Source organism: Nannobrachium achirus, assembly GCF_963921795.1.
Source record: "Nannobrachium achirus genome assembly, chromosome: 12".
Taxonomy (NCBI): Eukaryota; Metazoa; Chordata; class Actinopteri; order Myctophiformes; family Myctophidae; genus Nannobrachium; species Nannobrachium achirus.
In genome coordinates, this window is record NC_137832.1 from 46,451,757 (window position 1) to 46,464,880 (window position 13,124).

At 41.6% G+C, this 13,124-nt stretch overlaps 1 protein-coding gene across 1 annotated transcript in view; it reads right to left on the reverse strand.

Annotated features, from left to right (window-relative positions):
• The window catches only part of tmem8b (transmembrane protein 8B), a gene marked incomplete at both ends in the record, with an annotated part of 29,227 nt that extends 16,112 nt beyond the window's left edge, over positions 1-13,115 (reverse strand). The window contains 5 exons of the mRNA XM_080739038.1: positions 630-753; positions 1,725-1,821; positions 6,535-6,920; positions 9,405-9,673; positions 13,081-13,115. Coding sequence (XP_080595164.1) covers positions 630-753; positions 1,725-1,821; positions 6,535-6,920; positions 9,405-9,673; positions 13,081-13,115 — 911 coding nt within the window. The remainder of the gene's footprint in view (positions 1-629; positions 754-1,724; positions 1,822-6,534; positions 6,921-9,404; positions 9,674-13,080) is intronic.
• Between the last annotated feature and the right edge of the window lie 9 nt (positions 13,116-13,124).

Here is a 13,124-nt window from a genome sequence, read left to right on the forward strand (position 1 = left end):
AGTCACATGATTTAATCCTAATCACATTTTCTTCTGTTAATTTAAGGGCTTTTAGATATGGCAGGTTTAGCCCTCCATAAACCACCTGCAGAACTAAAAGTGTACAGTATATCTCAGTGAAATTCTTACACCTTCACATACTCTGTTCCAGTGCTGAATGAATGACTACAGAAGTATTATTTTGAAGAAAGTCTGACCTTAGACATGACATTTTTTTTTATAGAAAATCATATGCAATTCCCACTTTGTAGTCTACAAAAGCTAATAATATATTGTCAAGGAAACAGATAGAATGGGAACAGACAGAATGCAGAAGGCTGCACCTCTGAAATAGTGGACATGAATGCTTTATTACATGGTTGTATCGATTCCTAACACCACACAAATTAAATAATCAAGTCCAGCAATTAAACATATACCCTGTATATATCTACTGAGATTTTTAAATTATTTGATTCCATTTCAAGGGCATGAGATGTCTGTTTTGGTATCTTTCAATTGTCACATTTTCTAAATGATGCTAAAACAAGAGTCTTGGAGTTCTCCAGAAGCAGAAATGTGAGCATTAGGATTAGGCAAAACTATACCACTGGCTATGACAGAATCAGCAGTGGCATTGCAGCTCTCACCCATGTTCTTTGGCACAAAGAGAGCGCAGGCTGAGGTACCAGGTGCCCGTCTGTGGGTAAGGAATTCTCAGCTTGGTGATGTTGGAGGAGGTGTTCACCGAGATGAGGAAGCCGGCCCCTGACTCTGAAACATAGAGCAAAGAGAAAGTTCTTATCTTATTACTAGAGCAGGGGTCTTCAACGTTTTCAGGCCAAGGACCCCTTAGTCGAGAGAGAGATGAAGCAGGGACCCCCACAGCCCATTGACACCATATAATTTCATCGTTTGACAGCACGATCAGCAGTGTATTTTGGATTCATGTCAATTTGTGTTCTCAGATATTTAACCACTTGACATTCACTCTGTACTTAGTCTGCTCTTTTTCCCCTCTACACCAAACCTCTTTTTTGTGAGCTTGTAGATCTGCTATTTTCGGCTAAAGTATATGGACACTATGGCTCAAGTGGTTAATATAAAAAACACAAAGATTTGGAGGACTCCCTGTAATAACTCTGAGGACCCCCTAGGGGTCCCGGACCCCCTGTTGAAGACCCTTGTACTAGAGTGTCACAAATGCACATGGATGAAAACAACATACTGTAAAACAACCACCAGCATTGTCCTTGTCTTGTCACACACATTTCTGGATGAAGCAATTTGGTATAATTTACTGATGTGTAAATATGTAGTTTTCCCATAAAAGCAAATTATAATGTAATTGGAACAATGCCAGTTTCTAAGTTCTAGCAGTTAATGGAAGATAAAAAAAAGAGATGTCATATAGCTATAAATGCTCCTTTAATTTTATGAAATAATGTACTTACAGTAGACTACGGTTCTTAGGTATTGAATCACTTGAATGTGCCGTGAAACAAAAACATAAAAGTAATAATAAAAATAATAAAACGTAATAATAAAAAAGCAATAAAAGCATCGTTAGAAAGGCTAAGGAAAAGCCACACCTAAAGTACCCGATAACAGCATTTGTAATAAGAAAAAGAAAACCTCACATTTATAACTAATACAGACTCTATTATTAAATCCCCCCCCCCCCCCACTCCTTTATTATTCTGCATTGCTGTAACAAGACTGTGGCTGCCTCGAATTCGACATACCTGATTCACATTTCAGTGAAGAATTATCACGTAGGAACAGAGGCATCCCGTGGTTCAGGCAGCCAAACACTGTGACATTGGCTCCTTTGACTGTAGACTGCAGGAGGAAATGCACAAGTCAACATCAAACATCCATCCAGCCTTCATGCATGATGCTTGTGTGGCGACACTTATCTAGGCGGCATTACCTTATAGGTCTTAAATCCCTTCAACTGTGAAATAGTGAGCTTTAAAACTTCTACCAGCAACTGCTTTCCTTCTGTCTGTCTGAGGTGGCAGAAGTAGTGTTTTCCCCAAAAAATAGACGATCTACAAGCTCACCTTGTGTGGTGACACGTTGTGACATCCCGATGACAAGCTAACTTGTACATTGGCTATTTTTGTCAAATGTTAGCCTCAGAATAGGGATGCTAGGGTTCAGAAAGTGGACAGAAAGTGGAAGAAAGGCTAGGGATTAAATTAGATAAATTGGCATGTGCCTGTGGAACTTGGTTAGTAAAATCGATGATATGAAGTGTCAGTCATGTAAAAGGAGAGAGCACTGTAGACAGTGCAGGCACAAAATATTTATAAATCCTCTAAGATCACTCTAGCACCAGCAACTAGCAACTTGACAGTTAGTAAATTTAGCAATCCATCCTCGAATTATTCAGTCACACTCTCAGAAGGCAAGTATTGGGTGCAGCGGAGCGTTCATGTTTATAACGTTAGCGTATGGGATTCATTTAACAGCTAAATTGCCACCAAGCTAGCTGCCACTCCACGACATTTAAAAGAAGCAATTGTCACACAAATTGCCATGGAATTTGCAAGCCACGCGATACAGTGACATTGATTGTTCCGAGAGAAATTCCGCTTGCAAGGCCACAGTAGAGAAAATGGAACAGATACTGTGTAGGCCTACAGAAAGACTATGAAAAGAAATGGAATTATGAAGTTTGCCAGTCTAGTAATGAAAATAACGTGTACACATCTTTCTCTTGTATTTACACAAGCAGGAAACGCGACCCGAAGTGCTGCGCGAGCGTTATCTGTTTGCCCAACGATTACAGGCTTATTCTGCTGACAACGTTGTCAGCGTGAACGGTGACCAAGTTTCTTTCTTTCTTGTATATTTGGAGAAATTCACACATTGCACCATCTAATGGATCAAATCACACATTGCTTTTTATATGTCACTCCATACTTTCTGTACAGAATGATGTCATAGATGTGGTCGCTATTGTCCTGCTCTTGTCTTTCCTTTCCTTCCCCCCCCCCCTCCCCAAACTGCACTGCTGCATCTTTTAATATGGCAGAAGCAGGCAACAGCATGACAGATTGCATTTATCTGTGGCCTATATTTTATATATCTATATCTCTCACACACACACACACACACACACACACACACACACACACACACACACACACACACACACACACACACACACACACACACACACACACACACACACACATGCATATTGCTGCCTTAACACCTGACCTTATTTCCTCCAGCCTTCCAATAAATTGATCACAATATTCTGAACCTCTGCAGAAGTTACTGTACAATAGGTCTACGAATTACATTTTGGTATCCTGCATCTGTCTGTCTGTCTTGATCTATCTAAAGTATCAATTTAGCTATCCATCCACCTAAGGTACCTGCCTACCTGCCTACCTACTTACCTACCTACCTACCTACCTACCTACCTACCTACCTACCTACCTACCTACCTACCTACAAACCTATACATACCTACCTACCTACCTACCTATATACCTACCTACCTACCTACCTAACCTACCTACAAATCTACCTACAAATCTACCTGCCTACCTGCCTGCCTGCCTGCCTACCTACCTGCCTATCTACCTACCTTTGGATGAACATTATGCACATGTTTGTACTGTACATAAGAAGCATCTGAAATAACCCCACCCTCTCTCTCCCTCTCTCTGTCACACACATACCAGGAAGATACATGCACACTGGACCAAGCAGTCCACTTGTAAGTTGGGACAGTAGTGGGATGTAACATTTGCATAAACTTCTACTGAAAAATCGTTTTGGTACTAAAATTTATGTTTAACAATGCTAAGAGCTGCAGCAATGGACCACCAGGCCAAATTATTCACAAACTGAAATATACTCTCAAGCTTGGTCAAAGGCTAAAGAACACAAGATTGAATTCACTCCGATCCATCTTTTTCTTCTTCTTCTAAACAAAATTGACAGGATTTAAAAAGAAAAATTGAGATTATAAATAATCACAGTATAGCACTTTAAAAATGAAAGCCTCCGGGGCGCCTGCTGGCCTACTAAGACGTGTACCACATAGGACATGATGCCTGCTGGCATCGCCAGTTCGATTCCCCGTCCGGATGACCTTTGCCACGTGTCACTCTGCATCTCTCTCCCTGTTTCCTGTCAGTCTACTATCCTGTCAAATAAAGGCATAAAAGCCCCAAAACAAAAACATCTTAAAAATTAAAGCCTCCTGCTTTGACTTCATTGCAAAACATTGAAACATTGAAATCTGTTCACGAGGTACATATACAGGTCCGTGGTGTTGACAAAATAGTACAAGTCACTGTGAAGAACTGAGATAATTAGGAGTCTCAACTGGTGTCTCGTCTTTGCTCACATTCTCTAGGGTCAAACCAGGAAATGTGACATGTCATGACTCATGAGCAACAACAATGAAAAAAAAACATAGCATGCTTTAGCACCACTGTTATTTTAACTTAAGAACTGATTATACATTTTTTTACTATGCTTTTATGTCTTCTAAGCTTTGTTAGCCTGCCCCAATGATCTGTAGCCGTAGGTATGTGAGGGTGTTCCAATGCCATCCGTACACCTAGACTAACCCTGCTTGAAGGAGCTACACTAGCAAAAAGAAAAAGTCTTTTGAATTTCTGTGCTTTGAAAAACATTATTTCTATTAAGGCAGGCTTTTACACGATTTGTTTTGACCAAATTTAGTATGTAGCACAAAGGCACATGACACACACTTGTTGTTCAAGGTAATGCTCATCGCAAACCAGAAAGCCTTCCGCTGAGTCAAAAGACTCCAGTTCAACAGGCTACTTCATTTCCAGCTACAAAGGCACTGTGGCTCAATAAACCTTGAATAATAATAACAATAGGTTTTCAGCTCATTAAATTATTACATTGATTGACTGAGACAGACAGGACATATCATGATGCCGGTACCATTAACTAGTGTGACCTGAATCACAAGATCAACAGCTAAATGGCCAACTAATTGATACAAAAAGTATTCATCTAATCAGTAGTGCTTTGCCACACGACACAGACACTAAAAGGAGTAAAATCGACGACTATTCTTCAACCCACCTCATGATGCCAAACTAGAGGTTCCCGGGCCTTCGGCCCGCTCACATCTAGAGTCCACGCCCGCTAAAAAAAAAAAAAAGTAAAAAAAAAAAAAAAAATTGTGTGGACTATTGTGCCGCAGCGCACGTTTCCGGTTGGACATATTTGACCGCCGGACGCACTGGAGAGAAGTGACTGTTAAGCCTCTGCTATACAGTGGTGTCACTCTCTCTCTCTCTCGCTTGCCCGCACCCCCTCCCCTGTTGCCTCCTCTCTCTCGTGCTTAGCGAATGAGCGGACGACATAGGGTTAGGGGCGGTACTCCTTACGTCCTAGACGACTACCTATGAGTTGAAGTCGATGTAAAGGGGGCGTGAAGTGGGATGCGGCTCTTAGAGGAATGTATATATAAGATAAGAGACAAAAGCAGATTTGGCAAGCTTCTGCTTTTCTGCTGCTTAGTCACAGTCTTACAGAGATTATTTTTTTCCTTCCTGATGTGGAAGTCCTGGTTCTGTTTGAATTAGAAAAACACTGCTGTACAGTACACACAATGGATGTCATCCTGTCATAAAACAGCTGTCACATAAACAAGCATAGCTGCAGCACTGTCCTCGAGCAGAGGATGAATTACAGTACACAAGCAGTGTTGGCCTGACTCTAACAAAACTTTGAGCGATCTAAAAGCGTACTAAAAGAGAGTAAAATAATAACTCAACTTGAAATGCATTTGCAGCAAACTACTGTATTACTGCAGCAGGAGAGCTCTATGGATTCCTCTTGCAAGGACAGCTTGATGTGAGACAAAGAAGGAGCCCCAGCTGCCAGCTCCCCAAACCCTGCAGCCTTGTTAAAGAACATATAGCATACTGTAGGTTGACTGGTTGTTGTGCTTGTCACACCAGCGGAACTTTGCACCCAATACAGCAGGACACTTTCTGAAGAATCTATCCCATTGATCCTACAGTATACGCCACTATAGTATACGGTCACAGAAATACTGTACATTGCCTTGAAGAGTCTCATTGTATGCACGGAATGCGTTGCAGTGAATGGTGTCAACTGTATTTCCCCACAAATGCTAAACTATATTCCAAAATCAACAATCAAAGCTTGGTCCTATTATTTTCATGCTACCTCTTCATCATTTGCTTTCTATTAGGAGGTGTAAAACTTGCTGTGTAAGTCTGTAACGACAAGGGTGCTCCCTGTTGAGGACCTAAACTGTAGGTGCATTCCAAATGCCATTTTCAATGACAGCTCAGCCGATCGCCATAAAGAAGAGAGATGTCTCTTGAACTTGATCAATCAAACTCGCTGTGATTGCTCATGCTTAATATATACTCTGGCATACGACGACAAATAGCTGACCTGCTGTAGTAGTTCCACCATTCTTCCTGCATGACAACAGTGTACCAAAGACTATAAATCAGGCTTCAGATTTCACAGCAACAAAGTGCCGTAAGCTTTGACGCCACGACTCACCAAGTTGAGTTTAAGCTCCATATTGAGGACCCCTCCGCTGTCCAACACAGGCATCAGATTGATAGCAAACACTGCGGCCCTGTCGGGTGGAATGGATATGTTTGGTCCAAAGAAGACGTAGAAATGCACAGAAAAAGTGTCCAGCTCGTTGCGCAGGGTCGGGCGGATGGGCCAACACTTGTCGGTGTCGGCGGTGGGGGCCAGGTAGATGATGCTCTCCTCTGAGGTGTGCAGGTGGCTGACATTGTGTGGGAGGCCGGGAAGGTCAGCCACAGCCAGTGTCTCCGACAAGGAGAAACCCATGGCGGTTCCAAACGACTGGGGCATGTTCAAAGACGAGCTGGGCGACGCCGCCGCTTCCTTGGACAGATTGGGCTTGGAGCAATCTAGACAGAGGGGAAGAATACTGAAATGTACACAATGATTCCAATTATGACAAGCCAATGTTTATAATAGATTTACAAAAGGCGGTTTTGGTGCATTAACAATTTGTGGCAAAAGAACCTTATTATAGTATGTAAACCCACATTATCTCATCATTATAATCCCATCATGGGCACACACGAAATAACATGATATTTGCTTGCATTATGCATGGTAAGTGAACAAGTCTTTTGCAAATGTTTGGAATAATCCCCTTAGGCGTGCTTTCATAATGAAAACACCAAGTTTCTGTGCTCTATACTTGATTTTTAATGAGACAAAGATACACAGGAATAATAAATATTATCTTTTGGCGCAGCATTTCAAAGTCTTTGCTGCCATAGCTTAGTGCTGCCTCAGTCTCACAACCTGTTTCAAGTATTTTGATGTTTGTGGTAAGGGAAGCTATAGTGTTCCTAAAATCGACTGGTCTCCACATAAAAAGACTATTTCACTGGAATACCATTTTGTGTTTTTCTCTGTATAGATGACTGTGTACTATAAATGTATATTTTACTGTACCATATAATGCAAAAATAAGCTTTTTAGGGAATGTTTTTTTTAAAGGTTTTGAAATAATAAAATAAATGCAGGAAACAAAAAATAAAAACACGAATGTGTCCGCGACACAAAAGGGTTCCCGAACCACTGTTTGGGAAACAGTGCTGTATCTTGTTCCATTGGCGACCAGCATTGATCACCCTTAGTTTGTATGGTGAAACAGCTCTCAAAATCACTCTTTAGCACATACCGGTAAACAAAGGCAAACAATGCCTTTATGAGTCTCAGAAGCAATGTTGGAGAACCCAGACGTATCAGTGACGTCAGTCATCTCATCTCATTCGGTAAATTAATAGTTAGATTACAGTTTGCTACAAATAGCTAAATCAACAGCTAAATGTAGTTGACATTTTTATTGGCAGAATCAGTTTTGTTTCTGTTTGTTTATGTGCCGAAAGAGTGATATATCAATTTCTAATCAGCAATACAACAGTGCAAACTATATCGGCTAGGTTATATCATGATAAGTACACAGCCCAAGCCTCTATCAAAATGTCCTTTTGCTTTAAACATTTATTATTTACCTCCAGAGAAATATAGTATTTATAATGATAACGCTACCCTTTCTAATCCCTGGTATGTATCTAGCACTCCAGCCAACACTGTGAAATTTGCAGAGTAGACTGAATGGAAGTGTGCGCTCATTTCCGGCTGAGAATACACAGTAATAACTAAGCCAAGAAAGGAGAGGACTCTGGCTAATAGTACTTCTCCCCCCCCCCCCCCCCCCCCCCCCCCCCAACTTGAGGCATTCTTCAATTTAAGAGCAAAATCCACAAAAGGTCAAGTGAAATAGGGCAAGCGTGCAACGGTAAAGAGAGTGTGAATAATTAGTATCTGCGTTGCCATGGCGACAGAGTGCACAGCGAGGAGCGTCGGGATGGGGATTGCTACATGCATGTCGACTTCCCGCAGCTTTGCGAGCCGTCCCCGTGGGCTGAGCACAAAGCATATCTCTGCTCCCCACAAGTTAAAGCCAGCATGTAGCACTCAAGCCTTGTATCACTGGCCTCTTTGCAATCAGACATGCCTCGCCTCGCCTCTGGCTCCAATCTCGTCCTCCTGAACGAGGTATTTTATGATTCCCTCTGTCTTCCTGTTTCTCCCTCTCTCTCTCTCTCTCTCTCTCTCTCTCTCTCTCTCTGTCTCTGTCTCTGTCTCCCTCTCCCTCTCCCTCTCCCTCTCCCTCTCCCTCTCCGTCTCCGTCTCCCTCTCCCTCTCCTGTCAAACATGGTTTGCAAAAAGTACCAGCATGTCATGTATTTATGTTCCAGTTGTGAGAAGGATGCAAAAGCACCTTATTATACTACTTCACACTGCGGACAAATTACACTGGAGAATTAGTTATTTTCTGAGCGTGCCCATGCAAATTTGTAGCTACAACTATTTGATTTTATTTTGAGAGAGAAATGGAGAGAAATTACAGATGCTTGATATTGAACATGTGTTCAATGTAGTTATAATTTAGTCACAAGCTCTTGTTAATAATTGGTAAGAGGCAGACCTAAGCACTTTCAACCTGACACCTCTATTCAGCTATTATCCCTACTTTTGCGCCACACTGCCATACAACAAAGTTTAAAATAGGGCATTAATTTATATGAAAAAAATGATTAAATATGGAGATACCGGGCTTCTACCATGACAGCGGCAAAATATTATCTTGAGGAATGTGACATATAAATGGAAAGCAAGCCAGTCAGCCAAACCTTTCTCTTTTCAAACTGATGTCTGACTGTCAGTCAGAGCATATCGCTTTATCTGTTTCACATTCGCAGTCACTTCACATCACCAGCTAAGCGCGATCCACCTGAAAATAAACTCCCAGAGCATGAATACATCATGATAGCCATTCAGTACACTTCCCTGGTGTGACTGTCTCTCACCTTTGACCTGAACGCCGATGCGAAAGTAGACATCGGAGTTGCTCAGGTATCTCTCCACTAGGATGTAGTACCACTGCTGCCAGGCGGGCAGGAGTGTGTCTAATTCACAGGGGCTCCACTCCCTGCAGTCGAGTGCACTTGAGTTATGCACTGGCGGCGCCCGCGCTCTTATCTTCAACACCACTGGACAACTCTCACTGCTCTTATTCCGGGTGCTGCAGTTCACCAGTTGCACCTTCACCTTAGAAACGTAACTGGGGATGTACACTCTGACAAGACACACGCACGCACGCACGCACGCACGCACGCACGCACACACACAAACACACACACACACACACACACACACACACACACACACACACACACACACACACACACAATAATTATTTTACACAAATAATGATGATGATATTGCGACTTCTACTAATAATAATGACAGTCGGTTCGGTCGGTCTGTCTGTCCATCGTCGCTAGTAGCATTGCAAAGGAATTTCCTGTGCACATACAGTACAAGCTCCTAGAAAGATGAACCCTACTGCTTTTGGTGACCCCATGGCCTTTCCTCTAGCACCACCCATTGGTCAGAATACCCATTTGCACAAGATATATCTCAAAATCCTACTGGCAGATTGCCATGACACTTAATTGTCTGTTCTACACTTGGTACCATAACTAGTATCAGGGGTGTAAGGAGCAGCATGACCTCTAGGGGCCACTAGTGGGACTTTTAGTCTTGTCTGCTGATGTCTATATTCTTTGGGCCATTTCACTTTACTGTACATTTATAAAGGTCAGTTTTTACAAGGAAGGCCAAGTAAGGACTCCAACCAATTCATGATGATCTTACTTGTCATCAGGAGTAACATGTTATCAATTGTGGGCTCGCTGAAAGGTGAGACCAGTATGTTCTCCCAAATCTTTATAGACCAAGTTTATTCTCCTCCAAAAAATGACTGACAGTACAAAGGCAGCTAGGGCCTTTTCTGGAAACGGCCCGAAAGGTTCGGAATCTCCGTATGCGGAGCTGATGTCTGACAACAGGGTTTTCTGGAACCAGCACTGTGTCTGCAGATATCTTCATATATGGGCATAAATGGACACAGGCAAACAGATGGTCAAAACGGGTCCTATGACAACAGGTATAATGGGTTTGCATTAAAGGGTGGGGCATTCATTCCCTATTTACATTGTTCTCGAGTAGGCCGGTCCCCGACTAGACGCTCGGCCGCCCGACAGACAGATACAGAGATCTCCATATACGGGCATAAAATGGACGCAGACAGACAGATATCTCCATAACAAATGGTCAAAACGGGTCCTATGACAACAGGTATAATGGGGTTTGCATTAAAGGGGCGGGGCATTCATTCCCTATTTACATCATTCCTGATTTGACATGGTCCCCGACTAGTATAAATAACAACACCCACATGAAATCTTTTGTAGTATGTTCTCCCAAATCTTTACATAGGGGATCTGAGGGACTGAATGTTGGAGTGCATGTTGGGCAGATCTTTATGCCCATATATGTTGGGGGTGCCAGTTGGGTAGATCTTTGTGCCCATACATGGTGTTCCATGTGAGCCCACACTGTTTCGAAGGAACAGCATTTCTAGTTAATTCATTGATAATTATAATATGCTCAATTGAATATTGTTTAATATTTCATATTATTATGAAACATTTTAATTGTCATTAATCATTCTGCAACACAAGGCTTTACTGGTAAGGATGGACTGTGTGAATTCCTTGTCAATATACAGTAGCAACAATCTAAGGCTTCATACTGCTTATTGTTTATTAAATGAATCACAGCTACATTCAATGGAATTTCCATGCTGAGTTATATTTTGTAATATGTCTCCCTTTATGTAGCTTAAATAAATTAGAGAAAAGAATAATCCAGCCATCCATCCTACCCAGCCTCAGTCAAACTGTTGAACAAGGCATGCAATACTTGGTTTAGTCCTGTATGTTGAAATATTGTACCCCCTCCCCCCTCGCCTTCACGTGTAGATGTTCACGCTTCCTTATGCAGATTTACCTGGTGTGGTTTCACCTGAGGTGGTTTTTAGTTATGTGAATATGAATTGATTTTTTCTTTCCATGCTGCACACACATGTCTTTGAAACATCACCATAAGAACACTGAGCAATGCTGCTACTTAATCCAGCCTCATGGCAACACCTTATGCACACACCTGCACGTGGTGATAATGTTCTAAAAACAGCATACCTGCTATCACATGCACCGTATGTGTATGTGTATGTGTATGTGTATGTGTATGTGTATGTGTATGTGTATGTGTATGTGTATACGTATTTGTTTTATTGAACCTGTTTCTATCTCTTTCCCTTGGCTCTCACTCTACCTCTGTCCTCTCTATTCTCACAGACTACTAAAAGAAAGTATGGAAAGAAGAAAAAAACACTTCTTTACACCTGTAAACCTGTGATGTGACAAATAAAGGTGATTCTGATGAACAGTACAGTATAAACTGCTACAGTATTGCTCACAAACTCATGCAATGAATACCACCTTGGACATTGCCCATTTTAATAAAGGGCTATAAAATATTGACGGGAAAATGTGTAAATATCACAGAGTGGAGCAAAATCATAGAACAACTAGAAAAATGCAATTCTGGAAGATTGCAAGTGTGGTTGCTGTGAAGCGAGAGAATTAATTCAATTCCGTCTTACCATTTGAATTGTGTCCATTCTTTTCCCCCATTAAGTGAAAATTATTTCAGAATAAATAATAGACATATATGGTCAGTCCTGTCAGTCCTTGTCCCTTTTATGCCCATATAGATCTTGGAATGCCCGTAATATATGGACATACTGGTCGTGTACCTTTTATGCCTACAGTATATATGGAGATCCTTGATGTCATCAATATTAAGCCCATATCTTGGACATACTGGTTGGATCGACATTTCCCCATTCAAGTCAATGGAGAAAATGTATTCACTAATAAATGTATATAAATTAAACTATATATATAACATATCTCTTAGCAAAATGCAAGTACACGATTCCCGATGAAGCCGGATGATGTGACACCAAAACTGTGGGAGGAGTAGGGCGGCAAAATAAAGTATATCTGGAGGGAAAGATGGAAGAGAAAGTCGGAGAAGTACTGTAAAGTGTCTAATAAAGGTGTGGCTTCCCTGCGGATCACTGAGGTAATTGTTATGATGTCATTGATGACGTTAATCTTTGCCAAATGTTGAGTAACAACAGGATGGTGGATCTGAGATTATGAATTCACAAAATGTGGAAAATATACACGCACGTACAAAACACAAACGCACACACGAGCGCACACACACACACACACACACACACACACACACACACACACACACACACACACACACACACACACACACACACACACACACACACACACACACACACACACACACACACACACACACACTCCAAGGTGCCATGCAGTGAAAACACCCTCAGCATGTATCACACTGAAGAAACATAACTAATAATAATGACATTGTATGCTATGGTATTACGTACATGAGTGTGAGATATGGTGTGATTGGGTAAGCTGTGCAGAAAACAACTCGATATCCTGACCTCTATTCTTCACTTTAGGTTACATATCCATTAGGCGTTCAACCATGCATGCTTTAAACCATAATAAGACTCACTTATAAAGTGCAGATCTGTTATGGTGGGGGATCATCTGATCGAT